This window comes from Nomia melanderi, chromosome 5 (genome assembly GCF_051020985.1).
Source record: "Nomia melanderi isolate GNS246 chromosome 5, iyNomMela1, whole genome shotgun sequence".
Classification (NCBI taxonomy): Eukaryota; Metazoa; Arthropoda; class Insecta; order Hymenoptera; family Halictidae; genus Nomia; species Nomia melanderi.
Window position 1 is genome coordinate 8,177,435 of NC_135003.1, and position 24,729 is coordinate 8,202,163.

General features: G+C 31.5%; 1 protein-coding gene and 1 non-coding gene across 9 annotated transcripts in view; both read right to left on the reverse strand.

Annotated features, from left to right (window-relative positions):
- Tomosyn (syntaxin-binding protein tomosyn) overlaps nt 1–24,729 on the reverse strand; it is a 78,002-nt gene that overhangs the window by 20,487 nt on the left and 32,786 nt on the right. For 3 of the 8 annotated variants that reach the window (XR_012998706.1, XM_076368065.1, XM_076368063.1), the window contains exons 4-14: nt 24,481–24,615; nt 18,607–18,670; nt 16,057–16,261; nt 15,491–15,566; nt 14,997–15,151; nt 14,016–14,307; nt 13,375–13,618; nt 12,579–12,832; nt 12,032–12,221; nt 6,919–7,212; nt 4,442–4,909 (exon numbers count right to left, since the gene is read on the reverse strand). Coding sequence is in view for 7 of the 8 variants with exons in the window: in XM_076368065.1 (XP_076224180.1) it covers nt 4,442–4,909; nt 6,919–7,212; nt 12,032–12,221; nt 12,579–12,832; nt 13,375–13,618; nt 14,016–14,307; nt 14,997–15,151; nt 15,491–15,566; nt 16,057–16,261; nt 18,607–18,670; nt 24,481–24,615 (2,377 nt within the window). In the remaining variant the exon portion in view is untranslated. Of the gene's footprint in view, nt 1–365; nt 414–4,441; nt 4,910–6,918; nt 7,213–12,031; nt 12,222–12,578; nt 12,833–13,374; nt 13,619–14,015; nt 14,308–14,996; nt 15,152–15,490; nt 15,567–16,056; nt 16,262–18,606; nt 18,671–24,480; nt 24,616–24,729 lie in introns of all 8 variants that reach the window. The other 5 variants (XM_076368064.1, XM_031985811.2, XM_076368067.1 and 2 more) reach the window with 5 other exon arrangements.
- LOC116430986 (U5 spliceosomal RNA) lies at nt 22,317–22,439 on the reverse strand. The gene has a single exon (XR_004235839.1). It is a non-coding gene; the product is annotated as a U5 spliceosomal RNA (small nuclear RNA).

Genomic DNA, 24,729 nt, shown 5'->3' on the forward strand with positions numbered 1-24,729 from the left:
GAACTGTATATTTCAAAAAAACACATACCAGAATCGAAAGCAAACAATATATACATGTAAGTACGTAATAATATAGTAGATGTACACGGGAAATATGGGACGGTCATGGATTTACGTTGTCACTTGTTTCAACAATATTCTGCACTGGATCTATCATCTGTGGTCAAATGAGCCGCTAAGAGAACATACTCAAAGGTAAGAGAGAGAGAAAAAAATGTAAAAAGAAATAACAAGTTGTCGAATGGTTTGAAGGTTACCTAGGTGAACCGTGTAAAGTCTCGTGTGAACAAATATATATATATATAGTATATACTTTTCTCTCGGTGAATAAAAACAACTGTCAAAATATGAAAAACCTTGTCTTTACCTGAATCAACCTTGCTGTCGGGGAAGACCGCAAAACTGATTTGAACCTGAAAAAGCGTTAAAGTAGAATCTCTTCACAATTCAATTAACAGATTGACATTATGCTGAAGGGTAACTTATCAGGTTTTTTCTTTTGATATTTTGTTCAATTTTTTTGTTTTCTGTTTTCTTTTCTTTTTTTTTTGGTTCAAATTGAAGAAACTTATCGAGTGCGTAATTGTATCTCTTGAAGTATATACATTCGGAGGAATTATCCCGGCATCGTAAAAAACGACGGGACCGGAAATTGCAAAGAATGATAGGAGTTTTATACAAAAAAAAAGAGAAATGAGAATTGTCGAAACGAAATCCACATATATGGGCGTCAAGAAACAAATGCGGATAATATATATATGTATGTATATATATATAGTTTTAATGTATGTACACTACGCATTCCACATAGTCGTAGGTGTGCCTAGTATAAATATACAGATGCTGTTACCAATACAAGTAGTTCTCTAGAAACGAACAAGGCATGTGGGGTTCAAGCTGTATATGCATCGATGAAATATTGCATTACGAGGGAGACATTGTTATAAGATATAGTACAAGAAATGTTAGGTGAAAGCTAAATATCTTCTGTCAGTTTTTCAATAATAAAGTATAATAATTCTTTCTAATATTTTTATTCATTATCTATTTAAAGCATCAGGTGTTTGATTGTATTGCTTATCCTGCCTATACTATCAATTTTGTTTTTTCAAAAGAATGAATACATACTTCCTGGTTTTTGTTCACCATTACTGTGGTCATCCCTTGTATATAGGTAAGTTTTCTATTTAATTTTATAATACTGTGATACTTTTTTGTGAGTTCTTTAGCTTATATTAATAAATAATTAAAAATATACTTATAGTGGAATTTTGTGTTAAAGAATAGAAATGGTATTTCCTATTTAGTACATTACCGTTTGTTAAAGAAATCAGAGTCGCGAGAAGATGCAGTAATACTGCAAAATTAAATGAACATCGTACAGATTAATAGATAATAAATAAGAATATTGAGAAGAATTATTATATTTAATTACAGAAAATCACTGGAACTTTCACATTCAATGTATAGTGTGCCCTTTCACATTTGAGAAAAGTTTAGGGATTACTTAAGTACATCAAAAGAACAAAGAAATTTATATTAAGCCAAGTACGATATATATTTATATGAACTTTTTCATTCTTTTGATATGCCGAAGAGATTCCTAATCCTTTGCCTGTATGTTCCAGAACACCTTGTATTTTAATAATATTTCTCTTTTAATTTCACATAGAAAGAATATGTTACCGCGTGTTCTATTAATTAGTCGTTGAATTACGGAACTACAGTGAGTACAAACATAACGCGTAGATATTCATGTTTTAAATCGACACCTTGTATTAACACCTTTCGAGTCAAGTAGATTTAAATTGAAAAAAAATTTAATCGGCGAACGTTAGATTCCAACGTCGTCGAATGTGTATGCATCCTCTGAGTACAACATAGAAACCTATTTAAATAGATTACAGATAACACGTCTATGGTCATCGAAGTCCTCACACACGTTTAGAAATTTTCATAAATTTTTTTAACATAATTTCTTAAAACACAATCCCCTGGAAAAGACACAAAAACCGATTGACTGACTCTTATATTAGACTCTACATCCACCACTAACGAGTAAAATTTAGCTATTCATTCCACATAACTAAAAATCGTGGCGTTGTTATGAATTATTTATCGTTTTTCTTCTCGGGTTTCGTTTATATTTCTGAAAAATTTTAATTAAGTCGAGTGTTATTTTGAATCAACAGAAATACTCAAAACAATCGGTCAAACAACGAAAAAATATTAGTACCCGTTACATTTTTAGAAAAATCCATTTAGAATTTCTTAGTTTAGAATCTCGAATTTTTCGCTAGGAAGAAATCGTTGAAAAATATTGTTACGATTTTCTTAATGCATCAACAACGTTGTTTCTTTAGTTTCTTGTATTTGTCTTAATGCATTTAATGCAGTGGAATGATAAGATATGATTCTCTTTATTATTCTGCCGCGAATGTTTAAAGACATTATATGATTTTGAGGATTTATATAATTTAAAGATTTTTATAAGATTTATTATATGATTTAAACATTAAGAATGAAATTATTTTAAGTGCGGGGGATGGTGAAAGTCGAACAACACTTTCAAATGTTCCATTTAATATTCGAAACGAGAAAAGGCCAAATAAAAATGGATAATGTAGAAATTATTCCATCATTTAAACATTATAAAATAAGTCTAAAGTTTTTTTTAAGAAATTACATTATACTGTCAGAAATTAATTAAGAAAAAAAGAATGTTTCCGAATATTTCCAAATCTATGCCAGTATATCATGAAGATATGAAGATTTATATAAATCTTATATAACTTATTTGTCAATTATAATCTCTTCACAAAATTATAAGTTTGATCTTCGATTTACATACATAATACAAGAAATATAACTGCAGAAAATAATCAAAGGAATTTTAAATCTTCAAAGATTAAATGAAACTTCGACAAGCATCAGAATATTTTCATAATCCACCACACCGTGTTTTAAGTCGTGAATGTTGTACACAGAAGTGTTGAAAGCTGCGTTATTATTATTCAATGAACAGACAAGAATGGAAAAGAAAAGAATACGATGACAATGTGACTATTATCGAATGACAGTCATTAAATCCAAACGTGAACTCGTTTGATCAATTTTTCGGCGCCCATGTTTAATCGATCCCTTGAACATGAAAGAATAGATGGTACATGCTCCGTAGATATGTAAGGGTTTGAGGGGTGATGTGTGGGTGTAAGGGCTCTACAGTTCTTCACAGGGTGTGCAGTAGCACAAAATAAAAAGAAAGAAGAAAGAAATAGGTAAAACGGTATTCCTACGTAGGGGTGTTAAAGTTTAACATCATGTCATGCATAGTCACTAAGTAATTATTCTAACCAATTCCAAAACAGAAAGCTTTAGGGTTTAGCACTGCAACTGGCTTTACTTTTGCAAGCTCCTGTATATTTCTGTGTCTGTTCTCAGATTTATGTGAGTTAATTCGTTGTCAATACCATATCTTGGTAAAACGAGTCTCTCGCGTGTTCGAGCGCATAATATACAATGAAACCGTATACTCGTTTGCACTAGTTTCTGCACGCATCTGCGAAACGTACCAACTCGTGTCGTATATCGAGCACTCAACGAGAAAATCCCGCGCGTAAATGTTACAATGCTTACACCCGCGGAAACGCGTGTCTCATCTTTTTTTTTTTCTTTTCTTTCCTCAGTGAAGAGACTGGAGACGCGAAATCAGTGATTCTTCGAAATAATTTTCAAGTGCTACAGCTCGTTACACATTTGTACCTTGCAGAAATATGAAAAGTCAATTCACGGTTCACATAAACCTTTGATTCTGATGACAATTCTCTTTTTAAAATAGCGTAAGCTTCGTTCACGTAGACACTGGTTATCTGAACGTTTACCTCTAGAACGGTTAAATGTTTACATGTATCTACGAGCATCCTAGGCTTTGGTGTTCCAAAAATCAAAGAAAAAAGATAGGAAGCACAGTCGGAAGAAAAAATGTTAGGCCGAGCTCTTTCCACTAAGATTAATCTAGATCCTCGTGAACACAGGTACAACGTCCTCTAAACGAGACAAAACAGAGCCATTTTTGTCCTTTCTCTTCGCGGCAAATCAAAGTTTGCTTAGTGAATTCGCCAAGCGATCACGTCGCGATCAGAAGAAAAAAATTACTCTTTTCTTCCTCTCTCACTCTCCCCCTCTCTCAATCTCTTTCTCTCACTCTCCTCTTTCTCTCTCTTTCTCTCTTTCTCCCATTCTCTCATTTTTTTCACGTTTCTCTCAATATCTGGTTAGTTGGAGAACACGGGAAATGCTCACGCTCACGCTCACACGCATCTATATATGCCCGCATTCGCATTGTTAATACACGTTTAAACCTCTAACACGTATGTAATACCACGTTTCTAAATGCACACGGACATACACAGACTCTCCTCTACTCTAATTTTAAACACTTACTGAATCTTCTTATTAGATTGCAGGTGAAGGATTCTGTGGCGGTGTTATCCTCGCACCGCAGGTCGCATATCGTCGGATCGTTTTTCGGTAGCTTTAAATTCGGTACAGACAATAAGCGACCTTCTCGTTTCGCCTGTTTCATCTTCACAATTTTCTTCAGCCTGGGTGGCTCCGGCAACGTTAAGTTCACCGGCCTGACCGCCGACGGTACCGTCGACGGCGCGGCCTCGTTATGGGCTCGCGACGATTTACTATTGTTCTCTCCTTCGACGACCACCGGGCTCTTCGCGTCCTGGACTGTGCGTTTCTTATCGTCATTCAATGGACTGTCGCGGCCTGGTATCGAACCTTCCGACGACACCGGGGATTCAGACTCGATACTTTCGACCGGGGACAACGAACTCGCGGATTCGTTGACGTTACAGTAAAAAACGGAAGATTTCTGACTGCTACTATCAGTGCCTACCTGTTAACAATGGGGTACTTGTACATACCTTTTTCAACTTCGGTTATGTCGTGTTAATTCGCCACTTTTGCTATGTGGAAAGCGTCAACGGAGGTCTAGGTTTGAAGCTTGTTTTTTCGAGCCATGTACCGGAGGCTTACAAAATGTTTGCATACTCTTCTTTCTTTCATAATAATTTTATGTAAACAGATTGATTTCTTGGTGTTCTATTATATGAGGAAACAGTAAGCTTGTTTAGAGGTGGTTAGATGTTATCATTAATAAGTAGCGTAAGAGGATCGACAAGAAACTATTTTAGTACAAGTAGGGCTTTCTAGTGTAACTGGAATTTGTTATGATAGAAAAATTTGAAGATTAATATATTAATATATTTGACTAAAAGCTTATTAGTTTATGTAAGTTTACTTTTGTGTATTGTCGATCGTTTGTTTTTTCATTATTCTTATCACTAAGCGATTTGCATCATCAGCGCGGAAATGCTTCCTATTTACTTTGCCATGCATTTGTAGCATTTACTTAGCGTTATTAGCAGTATTATAATACTACAATAATAATATAGGTATACATAGAAGTAAATGTACATATACCAATAGAACCTTGGAAAAATATGCTAGTATGTTAATGGATAAATTTTTAATACTGAAAAATGGATTGCTTGTCCCTTTTCGAATAAAAATTTTCATTGTTTCTGTATTAATTTTTAATGGTGAAGTGTTATCATTTTTAAATGAACTTACTGTTTTCACGTATAATGAACTACTAAAATGTATGAATGTGTTAAATATCTTTTTATATAAAGTTATTGGGAAACAATTGAGCGTACAAATATTTTTTTCACCCACTATACATGGAATTCCTAATGAAGCAGTTTATTTATCCTCTCGTTCAGTTGAACGAAGCGAAAGGATGCGTAAAGCGGGTGGTAACAGCAGGAGGCTTCCTTTTTTTACTTAATGTTATTTCAAACGAATGGAACTTCTCGAATTTATTTAAACTAAATTGGTGGGTTAGATTTTAACGAACAACTGTATAAATTGAATAATATTACAAATAATCACAAAATTAAAGTTTTAAAAATTCAATAAGAACCACTTGTGAATGCATGTATTTCGAATTATAATACTCTAAATAAGTCTAATACATGCAAAGATAAAATCACAATGAAATGAAAACTTTGAATGTCACTCACTTACTAATGTAACGTTTACTTTATTTTTAACTTATTAACTGACTGTTTATAAAATAAAAAAAACATTAAAGACTAACAAAACTTACATGTCAAAATAATACAATTTTCTAAATATGTTTATAAAAATTTCATCTATTAATTTCATAGTATTGTTTAAGCTTCAAGTGGTACTGTGTTTGAAATAACATGGAACAAAATTTCATTTCGATTAAACAAACAAGTTAACGTTTCACAAACAAAAGCAAAAAGGAAGAGAAAAGTAAAAATTGGTTTCAGTTAGTAGCTAGTATGCAAGAGAAAACGTATCACTTCTCCTTATAAAATATGTATCTTGCATAAAATGTTCTATGATCTTTAATTTAATATCAGAATAAAAATTTGTAAAGTGAGGAAATAACACTCGACTTTTTTATATTAAATGAAATTACTTAGTTTATATATTAAATATGCAAGATATAAAAGTGTGCGTACATACGTTTTAAACGCGTTAACTACCGAGACGTTTGGGGTGCGTCATTTCACTAATACACTCATTTAAAAATATAAAAGCATCTGTTCTTATAGCAAAGAATGTACGTTCTTTTTCGTACAGAACATTACAAGAAATATTTTAATCTACGTAAGCATCATTTGTTATTTAATTTTATCATTTTTCTCTGTCATTATTTTATTCTTATAGTAGTATATGAATGTTGAAGTTTCCTCGGACATGGAAGATATATATTTCAATTGGAAAGAAAGTGCAGTAACTTCTCTTGCAAATCACAATCTATAACAGAACGTATATTTGAAGAATATAAAAAAAAAAGCATACAAGTACCCCATTTTGAGACGTCACCAATGTCGGCGTGAAAGTACTTTTTATTTTCAGATCAACCTTGCTAAGCTGTCTCTTCAGGCTGAATCCTTTCCAACCATGATTTTTCGCGCAATCCTCTTCGTTCACGGTATGGCTGGGCTTACAGATTTCGTTTACGGATTCCTCTGTGGTTCGTTTCTCGTTATTGCACCCGGTTTGGTTTTCGCCACGGGGTGGATACTGTTGCGATTGTTGAGCATTGTCAGCTACCATTGCTAATAAGGCTTCAGACGGCTCAGTAGAGTCTCGGTGAGTCTGATGAATTCAACATGTTGGATTTTGCAGAATAAATTCAATGCACACGAAACAGCAAAAATATTTAAGACTAAATTTCTAGAAGCAAATCATTTTCACGTTATGTATGCGTTACAATATACAGCATTATTGCATGTGTTGTAATGTTATTATGTGGCAACGCTTCTTAATTAATTAGCATATACACCCCACGAATAACTCTGATGGCCATAAAATCTAATATAATATAATATTATGGTTCTATTTGTATATTATGCTACGTTAAATATAATACCTTTAGTAGATAGGTGTTCAGTTACAAATAGGAAAACATATGTTTATATAAATGGTGCTCAGGTCAGTCTTCAAACGGATAGATATCGCAAACGTATGGTCACTTGTCACTTCCCAAATAGACGTCGTTTGAAATGATAACAATGAAGAGTGCAGATAAGGGAAGGCATTTGAACAATATACGAAATGCAAGTTAATTTACGCTGGTTAAAGATTTACATATGGAGTACCTAAGATGCTCATAGAAACAATATCTTGATATATTTGTTATCTTCTCTTTTTACAGAGGAAACTTTTAGAAAATGTGAATAGATATTCCGAAATTCCATGCTTCTTCAGAAATTCAATGCAGTGTAGAATTTTATTATTTAATTAATATTGATTTGTTCTGATTCTGACTTTTAAAAGGTTTAGATATTACGTAGAATATAATTATCCTGATTTCTGAAGAAGCACTGTAAAAGTTTTGTATACTCGTAGATAGCAGTTTAAAGATTTTCTGATATTAACACAACTTGTATTAAGTTTACTCCATAATGTGTTTATGTTACACAAATATTTTTATTAACCCCTTAACATGTTATACGTTTATGATTTCAATATTTATTTCTTAATAGGATGATTTATTTTAAAATGAATTGATAACTGCAATGAATGAAAAAAAAAATAACAACTGTAATTTAAAGGGTTAATCCCTGTAGTGGTACTGTAGTTTTCATTTTCAAATCTTTTTAAATATTTTAAGAACAAATATTTGACCCAATGTTCGGGTATGAATTCCTCAATAATATAACAACATCGCACAAAACTTAAATTTAAATAAATTTTTAGAAAATAAGCAATCTTAAATAACGTATGCCTGAAGAAATTTCAGTACACATAAATACATATTTTTATGTTTATATAACAGTAATTAATGTATTAACGTACGAATAATTATACTACGTATCATCAAATTAATTACATAAATAAAATTGTATTATATTAAATGTATTTAATATGGTGATAGAACATTTCTGTTAACATTAACTACGACTGTCATGAAGGTATAGCACTGATACTTTTTTGAAACAATATTATATAATGATTTACATTATTAAATCTAAATTTGGTAATTGCCCTTACGCAATCGAAACACAAGAGATAATTATCCGTGCGTTAATGTACTTAAACATACTTAGCATTTGTAGCTAAAACAACAATGTAAACGAATACATTTTATCAACCATTTACTAAATAGTAAGCATGCATATCCAAATATTTAAAAAAAAAACAGTTTCATTTCCAATTTGCACGGATTAGTTTCTTCTTTTAACATTCAAATATGAAGACACCGTTCACATGTGAAAAACATATTCGTACATAACATGTTCGTTACTCGAAGAATATTGAAAGTTACTTCTTCCTGCGAGAGGCATTTAAAAAATGTTTCAATTACTTCGATAATGTAGCACCTTGTTTCTCAAATTTTTTAAGCCATCATCAGCATGTATCGTTTCAGGTGTCATAGACTACTTGGATTACAAAATATGTATATCTAGCGTATTCAAAATGAAAAATTACTGTCACAATTTGCATAGTTGCAAGCAAATGTATTGGGACATTCTAAAGTTCTCAGTCAATAAAATAACTAGCTGAATGACTTTGGTGATTACGTTTAGAAATATTTGAAATCACCTGATACAACTGTCACGACCTGATTAATGTTGTCAGTTACAGTCGTGATAATCATACGTAGCTGAAACATTTCAGAAATCGTTGTTATAAATCAGCATATATCTGTAGAAACATAAATAATCTGTAATATACCTGTGTTACTTTGACTTGCTTATTTTTAATAATACGTTTTATAAAATAAAATGCTGTATAATGTACTTGAAGTGGTCTACCGATTTCTTCAATTCCTTAATGAAAAAGGAAAATTAAGAATCAGAATATTCTTATTATATAAGACAAATTACCTATAGGCTAATCATTGAAAAACTATGGATTTACACCATATACAAGTACATTACAATTTCTATGATTAAGCAATAAACATTGTATCATCGAATTACCAGATAATACAATATGATAATATTAATGATCGTAACATAAAAAATTCGAAATATTAAATTTACATTCACGTATTAAAAGAGTATCAGAACAATTTTCAAAGTTTATGTAATTATTGAAAACATCTGTAATACAAAATCACGTTGAATAATTGTGAAAAAGAATCGTAGTTACTTCAAAAAAACGTAGCTACTTTAGTATAAATCGTACTTATAGTTCTTAATATATTTTATAATAATTGTACAAAAGTTATTGTTTTGTTCAACACAATTTACAAGCAACGAGTTTTCAGTCACTATGATTTATTGGACCCTCCATACACTTGTCGTCTTTACTCGCAAATAATTTGATATCGAATATTATATGTATGTTCGTTGTCATTTTTATTATTTTGAATATTTTGTGCCATTGCACCCATCAATTTAACTTTTGGTACGTGCACAGATGCCATCAAACGTTTATGTGAAAATCGGCGCACTCGTATATATTATTTGTGTTTTTAGTAATATTGAACGTGATTTGTGTTCGATAGTTCCACAGTTGCAATGATGCCATTTTTTATAGTAATTTGTTAGCACCTTCGGCTATATTTTGGTCGGTACTACATGTTCAACATCGATCGAAAGTCTAAACATAGTAAATATAATAAACGAAAGCCAACGGTAAAACTGAAAAATCATCTACTATGTACTACCTACTTCCGTCGAGTATTGTTTATTCGTTAATTAACAAAGTAATATCGCATATCATAAAATGAAAATAAACAATCTAGCTGTTTCATTAACGAAAAATATATTGTTCTTACTTGTTTCAACGAGGGCAGACACATAGTCGGCTAAACATTAAATGCATAAGAAACATGAGTAGCTATTTAGAAAGAATACATTGTTTGTTCTAAAATTAAAAAACGGTAGTTTCGATGTTGGAAATAGAATGGAAATATTTGCGACGTGTATAAATAACGGTTATGTAATATTATTTGTTGTTGATGGTTTTAACGTAAATTTAGATATTTGTTAATGTGGTGACTTACATAAATCTGTTACGCCTGAATTTCTATCTTCGGCACATGGAAAATGACAAGTTTGACCACTAGTTGCCGATAACATTCTCGTTTGTTGTTTATAAAATTCTTAATTTATTCTGATAGAGTAATTACGTCTCTTCTAATTATCTATCTTATGTTCCAAGCAGAAAATAAACGTATTAATACTCCAATACTAACGGAGCAATTTGAGAAATATTTCGTTTCATTTCATTTTGCATATTCCACCATAAAACTTAGAATGTATAATTTATTTAAAAACACTATGCTAAAAAAGGAATCAAGAATTTTTGATATAGTAATGTATTGAAAAACTGTCAAAATTCGAGTAAAATATAAAACGTTCATTTAATAATTTACATAGGAAAAGTGTCTTTAAAGTTTAACTTACCAAATACAAAATTTATTGATTGAATGTTTTCTTTATTTGTACGAATATCAATACTTTCTTATTAATTATATAACAATAAACTTTTGGTAATATTAAAAATATATATTGTCTACACATTTGCAAATTTTCTGCTTGGAATATACGAGGATACTGCTTTATTATATTAACTTAAGTATTAAAAGTTTCTTTATCTAAAAGATGAATTAATTGAAAACAGCTTACGGATTAGAACATTGTGAGACAATTATGAACTAAGAAAATAATAGAGTAAATGAAAAGATCAAATTTTAATGGCGTATTTCGTATTCGGTGTTTAATGTTAGTTACACTTTTTATATTTTAAAGTGTTAATACAAAAACGAAATTGTTCTTGTAATATTACCTATGTACGTTTTATTCGATTAAATAGTTAGTCGGTTTGTTATTCGATAATTTAACGTAATGTTGGTTATTGTCTTTGCTAAAAATTGTTTAAAATTTGTTATTTCTACCTTAGCATGGTGAATGTAAAAAATGTAGGGCAATATGATTAATTTGATTAAATAATGTAATTCGCCAGTTACTTTTTCTGAAAAATTAAATGGTTTATTGATCTAAAATGTTTTCTCTTTAACTTATATACTATTATTAAAGGTCCTGTGCAATGTTAAAAGGAAATGGTAACACCTAAATAAATAACACTGTTGGGATTCTATTAATGAAGGTCGTATGAACTGTAATTATTTAATGAAGTCTCAATGTTGGTATATGAATGCTGTCATATTATGATAAACATTATTGAGAAGTGAAACTTTTCATAATATTTACAAAGGATAAGAAGACTTATAGTTACGAATTTTAGTAACAAATTGAACATTCAAGTTCTTTGTAGTCTTTTTACAATCATGCAATAATGAAGATAATTACTTTTAGTGTCTAGGAAAAGCATTAAAAAGAAATATATATATATATAAAAGTTTTAAGAATATCTTCTTGGATGTAGTCGAAGAAGTATGGAAAGGGTAACAATTTGTAACATTTAAAACGGCAATTATTAGAAGAGAAATACATTTTACCTGATCTGTGCTAGGACTCCTCGCTTTGTCATCGTTCTCTCGTTTCAAATCGTCTTGTCGCTTAGGACTGCGAAGCACGCGTTGACACGGATCTGAGTTACCACCGATGTCCGCTGTGCTCAATACAACCAAAGAAATTTTCTGCACGATGTCTACTACTACCAAACCAGTCTCATTTCCGTAAGCCATTCTAAAATTAAATAATTATCATTTTGAATTATTTCTCAATTTCCGTGAAATAAATGTGATATTGTGAAATACATATAATAAAGTACCAAAAATCCGTTACATTTCACAACAAAAATTTGCCTTTTCTGTTCAAATTCTTTACATTTAAAAAGATGAATATTCAATGTATCTATGGCATTTCTCATGAAAGAGACGTGCTTCCGAAATTTATATGTAATATTTAAAAAAAGGAGAAATAAAAAGAAAGAAAAGTGTTATATACAAATGTTACTTTTGAACTTCCTCGAAGACAGAGCAATGAAGACTAAGAATAATATAATAAAGAATATAAAAAGTTAAACATAATTTTGATACTTACAGTCCATAAGAAGTGTTCAAACTAAGGGATGTTATATTTTCAGGCTGTTCTCCACTGGGAGCAACCGTTAAGCAGATCAGTGTCGCTTGAAAGCCTGCAGCTCGCTTCTGTAAACCACTCTTAACTTTTAGTGGTTGATTCGTTTCAGAGTTTTTAGTTTCGCTACTTCCTGAAGTATTACCAGCCGGAGAGTCGTGATCCGACGAGCTTTCCACCTCTTTCGCTTGATCCGGCGTCAATGAGATGTCCAATGTCTACAGTGGATATAAACAAGTTTTTCTTACACTCCAAATGGATCATCATAGAAAAATGTGATTAGAACAAAATACTATAAAAATGGTACTGTAAAATTAAAGTATTCGTAACGTCAACCTTAACAAAATATTGTTAACTACTAAAATATTGTTAACTACGCGTGTAGTTAAATAAAGAAAGCGTCACACTATGGCCACTCATTATTACTAACGTATTGATTGAAATTTGTAAGGGATTCCACAAACAAAATGCATAATATCAATATTGTGGCAGGGAAAGTTAATCACGCAAAAATAGCAAAAAGATTTAAATGAAAAATTCAATGTTTCTTAAAATTACTTCCTTAGGATCCTACCCTGCACGAAGCTTACCGCATCTACAATACAATTATTTGTTCAAAAGTATTTCTATAATAAGTGTTTAAGATATCATTGCGTGTATAAGATACACAATGTCTAGTACTCTTCCAGAGTAATAAATGTTATTAATAGTTACGATAATAATCGAAAGCGGTTGGGGAATAAAAAAATAAATTACTTACCACTACCTCAGACATACTCTCTACTTTTTTGAATTTAAACAAAACAACGTGTTTTCCGCTCCCTGCGATCGCTAACTTCCGACTTTCGGGACATAGGAAGATCAGTTGTATCGCCAATGGATCTTCTTCTGAGTCTATACTACGCGTTCTACCTTTTTCAAAAAGTTTCGCCGTCTTCAGTTTGTAAAGAACTTGTAAACTACCCGCAGACGCGTCCCAAAATTTTATACTGCCATCAGCGTGCCTATAATAAAAATATTTTCGCTCTGATGTCTCGTTCAATATTCCACGTAATAAAATGTTATCCTATATAACTGATCAGATCATTTCCGAGACAAAATTTATATAATATTGTATATTTAACAATGTCCAACTTTCGTTATTGTTTTATTATTTAAAAAAAAATTTTTTTTAATTCAAAACACTCAGTGTTTAATATTAATCTATTACTGTTTTAAAATCAATGTTGAACTTACAAATAGTATTTTTTATACAATTAAAATATATGTTTATAATACTTTTAATGTTACTACTATTTTATTATAGTCTGGTAACATTTTAATGTACTAGATCCAAGTTTTCTACAATTCAATTTAATAGTTCCACGTTCGATACTTTGCCAACTTTAAGTACTTACTTACCCCGTGACAATAATTTCATTATAACTACTTGAGCTCGAACTCCATTCTCCGCCGGATATCGGCCAATCCTTTTCACTGAACCCTGTCTTTTTCTGTGACTTGGATCCGACTGAATAAAAGGCAGGTACTAAATCCGATAGACAGTCGGCGAAGTATGCACAGCATGTCACCGGTGACTCATGTATGTCCATCGGGTACGGATTTTCGAAACACGGAAATCCGGGAGTTAATAAATCTATCACAACCAAATCGTTTTGCAGCAGAACCACAACAGCATATGGATCCTGATAATCTGTACAAAAAATAAGTGGAATTATTTATTACCATTTGAATAATGTAATTGGAGTGTTAATATGTGCTGTGTGGAAGAAACAAATCAGCAAAAAATAATAAAATATGAACTCTAGAAAATGTAGTTAAACTTTTTACTTTATCGTTTACTTATTAGTTGCCACTTGTTATTACGTAGTAATTTACATATGCGTGGAATGTGTCAGAAATGTTTCAGAAGACTATCCGAAATTGTAAATCAAAATTATTGTAAATGGAAGACTTTAAATTATTATATAAAATGATCTATGAAAAGAAATCAAGCTATTTGAGGCCATATAATACTCATTAAGTAGATACCCAGTTATATGCATATTTAAGTGGTTTAATAAAGATGAAGGTTCATAAATGTCCATTTTAAGCCAGACATTTATTTCAGGATTCCAGAAAAGATATTTCATACGTATGTTTTCTATTTTAGTACGAATTTAGCAAAGTGGGAAATTCTTGAATTTCCCTGAACCATTTTTGTCATACGCCATTAAGTGTGTCTTTTTCAGAATTAATATCTAAATCTATGAATGAATTAAATATTCCCTATTTGTTTCAATGAATATTAGATATTTAAAACTTTTTCAAAGATTTTTCATACTTTCTAGAATTGTTCATGCAGATAAATTAAAGGAAAAATTGTAAAATAATTTTATATACCACTGGTCCATGGATTTTCACACAGCGTTATGAAGTCTATCACATTGTGTTCCATTTCTAATACAGTAGTAGTTTTCCCGTGTATAACAGTTATGCTTGGAGTTCGCCCAGTCGTATCGTACGCCAAACCACCGGAAAATATAACGTATGCCTCCCTAAGGAAATAATAAAAAGTACGATATTAACCGATACTCGGTGTACTTGTCAGAGTAAAAGCTTTCTCCAAGATTGCTGTACGTATTACTTATTTAAAACTTTATTCAAACATTTGCAAATAGCGTAATAAAGTTCTTGTTAATTTTAAATGAAAATTTTTATCATCAATTTTTAATGAATCAATTTTTAATTATAATCATAACCGATTATAAGTTTCGCCAGTAGTACTTATCAGTTAAGCCCTCTAAGAAACTCAGTTATTTCAAATTTTGAAAATCGATACTTCTGAACTTACTTATAGACAACGAATAAGAAAGATAGATATTATAATAACTCACCCTGATCTGGAAAGCTTCCATTCGACTTTCTGAATTGCTTTGCATGGTTCTGGTTCACCATCCTTCGTAGTTTTTGCTGTAAAAAGTATATATGCGATCGTGCTGGTCATAGTAACAAACAAGAAATATCTTTTGCATTTCAGCAGACAAATTTTACTGTTCTGATTGTATAGTACATGTATGTATATTGTAACATCACAAAAACTTAACGTTTTTTCTCGAAAACGGAATTCCAAACGAACAAAATATTATCTTTCTTCGCTAATATTTTCTTGCACTATATCTCCATCGATTATATTACCTATATGTAATCATGTCACCTAAGTACACATGTACTCTACAAATTTTCAACTTTTCTTTCCTCAGAACAGAAACTGCAAATAAACAAATCTTGTTCTGTATGAAAAATTCATTCTTTCTCGGGGAATCATCTTTTCGAATACAGCACCATTTAAAAAATGCCTCGTATAAAGAGAATATATTACAACCTCAATACAGAAAATACTCGATATCATCGAACATTATCGCGCATACACATCGATGGAAAAAGAAGAATTGTTTTTTACCGTGGGGGTGCGTGACATTTGTTGGTTTCACTTGGCGCACCGTCCATGTTGACAGAGAACCGTCGGTGTGACTACACATAAACTGTTTACCCTCGTGATGCCACGTTATCGATCTCAACGGTACATCGCTTTGGCATCTGTAATCTGCGTTCTTCGTTTTCAAATCCCAAAAAACGATCTGTCCCGAATCATATCCTATCAGCATCTGCAAGCAGAATTGAGGATCGTGAACGATGCGGCGCGTGCTGTCTCACGTTCGGCGGAACTGTTTCTTTCCTAAACGTCTAGGCTAAGGAAAAAAGTTCTGAACACGAATGTCTGCAATAAAAATGCAATGTCATAATACAGTCGCATCGTTTCGCATCGTAAAAATTATAATACAAGTTACGTATACACAATGAAAAACGGTGATGAGAATGCGGTGCAGAATGATCCTTAGAACTTTAATGGGATACCATATTTTCAGTGTAACGATCGATAACACGCAAATTGCATCAAGAACTGTAATATGAGGGGAGTTGACGAGTTTCTAACGCAACGAGAACGTCTAGACGATTTAATGGGATCGTGCATTTCTGCTGCCGATACACATGACACTGACACGTGGAGATTAAACAGTGAGAGTTTAATTGGAAATTCCAGGCTGTACCTTCCCCTCTTCTTTTTTTATTTGCTTTATGCTACTTTAACGTTAGGCTGTACCGAGCGACCTACAAAAAGGGCCGATATAAATTGCAACGAGCGGTATTTAAGAGGTGCAACAAATTTATGTCTTTAATGGAACTCATTATGAATATTTTCTATTTTTATTTACGTTTCTATTCACGTAATTCTATAAATATTTCGTTAAAAAATCCTATATACCTTGTTTTCTTTTTCAAACAACCTGAAATAACCTCTTTTCATAGAAAAACGATACAGAATTCACTCGTACTAGTTTTCATAAATATAAAAGTTACTTCTTGGAGAAATAATGACACGTATTTTTTTGTTTTCAATCGTTCACATTTATAAGGTAAATTACCAATTACTGACGAATTATCCAGCCTTTATCTATAGATAATTCTGTATAATTCAACATCAAAGCAGTATCGAGTGATAAAACATTCGATATGTATAGAAAGCATCAGCTGCGTGTCGTGAAAGTCGTACTTCTATTCAAAATATTCGAGAGTTTTTCAAAAATAACTCTACCATATCTGAAAGATATTATTGGATATTTTTGTTACGTACAATCAACTTTTTCAAAGGGTGTACCATTAGTTCACTGATACTTTGCACATTCCACCCTCACGTAGCGTTCAGGTCGATTTAATCCGAAAGCAAAATTATGTTTTTAATGTGATTTATGTTTCAAAAATATGTCAAGTCATTGAATATCAACAGCTTATGTGTATCGTAATCGATTTCATAATTGTATGTCAACGTTGCTCCAATGTAATTCAGAAAATATTCCAGTAAAAATATCCTGAACAATACGCGAGAGATTGGACAAGCAAAATTATGAATATATGAAAGCAGAAATCCTTTGATCATCATGTATTCGTTATACGAATAATATTGTTCCTCGGCGGACGTATACAAACACAATTAGATATTAATGGAATCACGTTAAGGACGAGCCACTGCAGAACGTATAAAGGGATGAGTGATTATGGTCACGAGATAATATTATCGTGTAACTCGTTCTAGCTTCTGTAATTAAAACGATATCGCTATGTGTACTAAACTGATATAAAATTAAGGGGGGACAAAGAGGGAAAAGGATGAAGACGTTATTCAAACATACAAACGTCTTATACAAATGAAAATGCTATCTAAATAACGTTATTCGTAAAATCACGAGAATAACTTGAACACCGACTACCAAATAACGGTGAAAGAAATAAAGCCAACCACAGATTAAAAACAAATTAAAAAAAAAAAAGAACGGGAAGAGAAACTTTGATCGTTCGCCAATTGTCATACATATTTGTTACTTATTTTTCAATATTGAAATTCAAAGTTAATAATCATGATTTACGAACGTTTGAATGTTTTCCAATTTATTTAGAATATTAATAGTCAATTACTTCGAACGATGTGTGAAACAAGGATTAATTTTGTAAAAGTATATAAGTATATATTATTTATATTATTTTATAAAGATTCATATAAATATTTTGTACAAATCTTTAATTCGCGGATTCTATCAAAATTCCCGAATGTGTGAGATGCGCCAACAAGAAATTCGACAATGCAATTTCATCGAAAAGAAATAACTCTATTTAAAATTCTTTTATACGACAATAATAGCATGCACGCATGCACACACACAACATGCAAGCACACGCTTTTTGATTCTCGGCACAATATAAAACACGACCAGAAGGAATGTAAGAGAACACGTTGCGAACGAACGTTGACAAAAGTATTTAAAAATATAATCATGATTCTCTTTCGACTCGAGTCGATGTCAATTGTTTCGATGTAATGTTAATAAAGTATGACGTCATGGTTGTAAGGATGGAGAATAATGCAAAATAAAAATGTACTCAAAAACACGCGTACCTTGCTCAAATCTAAAGGATTATCACTCAAGTGTACTACAGCACCAGGATGGGTCTTTCTAAATCTGAAAAATATATATACATATATAATAATCTGAGTGTGTGTGTGTATGTGTGTAGAGCCTCGGTGTCGATGAGTGGTTATATATGTGTGTGTGTTTATCGTGTGCGTCTGTTCAATGTTTATATGTATCGGTATATCTACACAGATATGTTCATAATTATTACTTTAAATAACATAGTTCCGCCGTGACACAGTTTCATTTTAAACATTTGCACACTCCTCGTTTAAACAGTTCGCTTCGACAGATTTCTTCTGCGCTTTGCGCAGCTTCTGTTTCACCCGTTTCGTATTAGTATCGACAGATACATCGATAATGAGTGATACATCATGAAAAGAGGCATGTCTATATTTAAACATGTATTTTAAGGTATAACAATACTTTTCCTCAATACATGGCTGCCTAAAAGTTAATTACCTGTTCCGAACATTCGAAACTTTTATAGCCAATAATAGGTACGGAGTTCTGTTTAAATTGTTTTCCACGAATCTTTTTGTAAATGTTTATAATGCCAAAAAATATTTCAGAGAAAAATTTAATTGTTTTGAGGAAAATTTTGTTAATTCTGCAGAGTTACTTCTGAGTGCAAATTTGAGAGATTAACTTTTAGGACAGTCTGCATGAAACTATGTATCTAAAAAAATTATTTTGAGAATCCTATAATATAAATATATAGATATTATATTTTATCATACCTAGACAATAATATTACTTTGTGAAAGAATAAGCAATATATAATTCATATTAAACAAGAGATTTAGGTTGTAATACCGAAGGAAAATAAAATACACTGATGAAATACGCAACAGTCTACATATAACTGATTATATAAAATATGATAGTTATAAAACACGACATTGCCGCATTCGTTTCTCGATTTATCGTAACAGTAAATATAAATCCTGGGGCTCCGTTTTAAATTTTAATAAATCCCATTTTATCAAAAATATTTGCACACCATAAATAACATTCGACCTTTTGATTAAAATTCAAATGAATCTTCACGAATTACCGAGATAAAATATTAAAGTTTATTATATTTAAATATTTAACAGCAATATATGATTTTCGAGTTTATAAACGATATTAAAAAAGAATATTAAAAGAGTAGTAAAGTTCATATTAATTTACGTTCATAAATGCTTTATTTCAGAGTTGTTATTCACCGATAAAAGTTTCTGGGCATCATAAAATCAACTGTGAATAATTAATTTGATAATATAAGTTTCTACAAACATGAAATTCGTAATTTATTATTTTCTAAACTTCTTAAGTGAAAATTCGTGTTCTGATTCATAAACCTTTAAAAGCAACTCCTCAGTAAAACATTTTTATAATAACGTTTACTTTGAAAATATGAATCCCCTTTTGACAAACTTAACCCTCTTATTGCATTTTATAAATTGACTGCAGCCTTTTTAGTCACCTAACACAAATAATAAATTTGTATCATCAATTTTAATTAACCTACTTTTTCCGAGTTTAAAGCAGAAATATAGGAGTCTCACGTGGGTTAAATTTACAACGTATATATATATTGATTCATCGTTAAATATGTACTGAATTAAAAGTGCGGCTTTAATTAAAGCACAATGCTTATCCATAATTGCTAACAAAGTATTGAATTTTCTAATTTTAGATTCTATCATTCAATATTTTTCGAAGATATCCAGTAACTGTAATTTCTTTAAATTTAATTATTTTCCAGTCTTTATACATAGAAACATATGAAAAGTTCTGTTTTCCGTGTACAATAATTAATCAACTATAGTATACAATAATGCTTCAAAAATCATTCGACCACCTGAGACTAACTGCGAACGACTTTTGTGTCGTAGACATTTTTCCAATCGAATAAGGAACTTATGTTATCGAAAAAGAAAGTTTCAATTTCCGTTTACCGTTCGGCGAGCGCAAAGAACGAAATTGGCTAACAAAAATTTTCGATGTTGTTCATAGAAAAGACACATATTTCAGATCGAGCTTTCTTTTGAACATACTCATTGTTTGCAATTCTTGTATAAACTCCGGCAACGGACCTGTATTTCTTCTTCAAACTGGCGACGACAGCTGCGAGTGAAGGTTTTGAAATACCTCTAGATTGTTTTTATTGAATTTCTGGTTTCAATTTGGGAACAGAAAATGGTAACGGAGAACTAAACGAGGTAAACGTAGTGTGCAACGAAGCAGCGCAACATGCTTAGAAGTCAGAAAGTTGCACGAGCTGACAACCATAGTACAGTGAAATCAAAGATATATACATTGTACCTGTCATCTTCATAAAAGAGCAACTGAGACATTTGAAAAGTGCATATAACTGTTATATATTTTCTATTAAGAAAATGAATTATATAAAAATCATAAATATTTTATGAAAAATTATTGTTTCAATTTCAGTTTAGAAAATGTTTAAATTGTTTCCCTTAAATATCTTGAAAATTACAGCAAAAATAGTCTCTATGAAATGTTAAATAATTTTATAAAATATAAAAGATTGATTTTGAAATGTCGATAGTTTCAAAATAAAGAAGAAATATCGATATGGCTACACTAGTATTTTTATTATAGGTTAAACATCCGCAGAATTTTATAATATTTCAGTTCAATATTTTTTTTCTGTGAATGTCCGCTTTAATATAATAAAAACTCCAGCACTGAAGAATTTAATTAGCATTTTGAGTTCTCTCCATAGCAAAATTATTGACGCTAATTACTGAATTATTATTACTGAATATTCAAATAGAATGTTGCATAGAATTTTTCGTCTCGCAATATGAATAGAAGATGCTTCTGAAGGTTCTATTTTAGGATCACATTATACCTATGCGTCTCTTTCAACAGCAGTGCTTCAATTGAATGTCAAACTATACATGTATACCGTCCGAGGTAAACAATGTAGTAAGATAGTAAACCTGGCTTGCAATGCAATTCCTTTTTTAATTAATTTCACCTGCCAACTAATTCTGAAAATTCTATAAACGCTGAACGTTGCTAAAGATACTATCTTTTCCTACAAAAGATAGTATCTTTTGAACTTTGGGATTTACTTATTTATTACACATTTATAATACCCAACAATAACAAAAAATAATAATTTCTAATATTTACCTTATACATTTATCAAGTACAAAAACGTTCAAATAAAAATTTTAAACAATTATACAAGAATATATGATTGCAATATATGTAATGTTGCAAGAAAAGTAATTTTAGTAATAGAATCTTGAATCGAAATTAACATTAGCTGGCAAATTACGAAAGAAAGTCATATAACTATATGTTATAATCTTATGCGTTGAATACTGCTGTCGCTTTCAACCCTTTCAAACGTTTCAGGTACTTCGCATAGTCCTTCTCTTTTATCTAATGGCCGACAGAAAGTGATGAAGGTAAACGCCTACAAAGAACCCGGCAACATTGCCTATACATGACATAGATCCTCAAGGTCTCTCATTTTGTACTCCAACATCAAAGCTTCCGACAGAATTTTCTCCTCGATAAGAATGTGCTCTTTAGTACAAATTCTTGTACCCGACAGACTCAGAATCAACATGTTCTTTCGGAACACAGGAAAAACAGAAGAAAAGACTTTCTCGATAAGAGAGTTTCAAGAAACCTGCGAAAAATTTTAAGTTTTCCATAATATAATGACCCAACTTTCGTCGGGTACTACAAAAAATTGTCAATTTAGACTCATCAAGTGCTCCCCTCCACGGAAATCTTTAGTAAAAGGCGAAAGATTTATGCGTGATTTGAAGGGAAGCCAGAGTAACGAAACACATTCGTCGACGTCCATATATCACCCTAGGCTTACACTTTGAGTAGCGAGAAAATCTGCCATCTAGTGGAGATTTTGTAAACCAATACCAGCAGGAATGGCACTACCTTATGACCGATTTCCGCCCCTTTGCATGGAGCGAGACTAGATGCAGAAATGTTAATTCATTAATTTATTGCATTATGTTTTTCTTTTTTACAATTATTGATATCTTTGATAAATATAAAAATATTGTAACTTAATTAGTTTTAAAAACATAATTAAACCTCATGTGCCAAGTTTTACAAAATGAAGAGAGATAGTTGAACATTGAAAATAATGTTTCGTATTTGTTTATAAAAACATTCATATAAATCATCGAGTTGTTAATGACCCTTACCTTTTATTCATTTACAGAATGTAAAACAATTATCAAATTTGTGTTTGGAATTCTTTCGAACCTTCTTCAGAACATAGCTATAATCTGACCTAGTTGCTAAAATCACCTTGTATAAAACAGCCACGTATAATTAGAGACGTTGTCTTGTTCCGCGGAGCAACACGAAACCACGAATTAAAGCAATGATTTAAAAATTACAAAGCTTCGGATGGCTGACATTTAAAACTTTAATCACATGAAAATATTCGCATATGAAACTCGATTTTCTTCGGATTTTTCGTGGTTGTGCATTCACGTGAAGGATTCCAATTTCCGGATTTATTTTTTACACCAGTTAACCGAGAAAATTGGAAGGGGGATAGGAAGTGCATATTTCGCGAAATACAACGGTGGTTGTAACTCCTGATGAAAAAATATATCGGCATGCAATTTCGGAGGAAAAGTCATAAAGAAAGATTCGAGTTTTCTGCCAATACATAGTTCTGAATAATTCCTTTTCCATTAAACTTTTACTGCTGTATCATATCAGAAAATATAACAGTACTTTGCGAATTAAATTAGATCAAAGTTAATGATCGATTAAAGAAAAAGATTCTACAAATCTCAATCGCAACTGTCGACAGTAAATTCCTTTATGTTTAAATGATTCGCGTATTTGTATTTATATTTTCTAACTTTAACTTTATTACCAATAAATGTAAATCGAATCGAGAACACGACGTTGGAAGCTGATTTTATGACCCTCTAAATGGTATACGTGAAATGTTCGGGACATCTCTCGTTTTGGATCAAGTGTTTGAACTATGTACGTACTCTCAAACATGGCACAGTGTTCCAACAGATTAGGAGTGTACTATGTAACGCCAATATAAGCTATTACAGCCAATTTCGTAGCTCGTAGAGATTGGAACGGTTCTTTCGACCATGCATTAAAAATGTCTGATAAAAGAATAACTTCACAAATAATGCAATGCTATCATTTCAGTGAAAGAAAATAGTGTACATTATTTGTAATGGAATATCTAACACAGTCGCGAATAAATGGCATTGATTTAATAAACCAATTAATTAATTTCCTCTAATAAAGGTATTTCGATTGAAAATGAAATAGTGTAAGTATTATTTTATCATACAATTTACATTCATGTAACCTAAGAATACGTGAAATTCACAGATTAATCAAGGCTTATCTCGAATGTTTCAACGGTAATGTGGGTGTATTTGGAAGTAAATGTAACGCACTGTAGCCAGGATTTATGGAAATTCCGAAATCTGTATAAACGTAGACACAGAATCCCGGAACGCTACTCAGTCTAAAATAAAAAGGAAATTAGAATCTTTGTTTTAGTCTAGCAACATCGTAATATTGGTGTTAGTTGGCCGTATGCTTTATGCCAGAAAGTTTACGGCGTCATTATGCGGGTCAGCACTGTTTATAAAATGGCACTTTCTTAATCTCAACATTCTGCTCTCCTGAACCGGGAAATTCCCGTAAAATATGAATAAAATTCGTTCATTACTTCGCCGTTCATTACTTTAACTCGCGCGAAATCTTTCGAAATTTTTGAAGCAGTATTGTACACAGCCATCATTTTCTCTTTCATAACACATCGTATCCATAAAACGTTCGATCAACGAAAGTACTCGCATACTTACACTTCGATAGCTTTGTTCCAATTAATTACGTATCCGGAAAGAACGAACGTCTCAATATGAAGCACATGGATGTTTCCTCGTTCCGTTCCAACGTACAGCCATTTACTTTGCAATGGCAGATGGATACAGGTTATTCTATAAAACAGAGAAGTGCTATGGTTCTACGATTTCGAACATTTTATTTTACAAAAGTGAATAATTTCTTTAGCGATGACAGCGTTAAGATGTTCATAGCAAATATATAATATT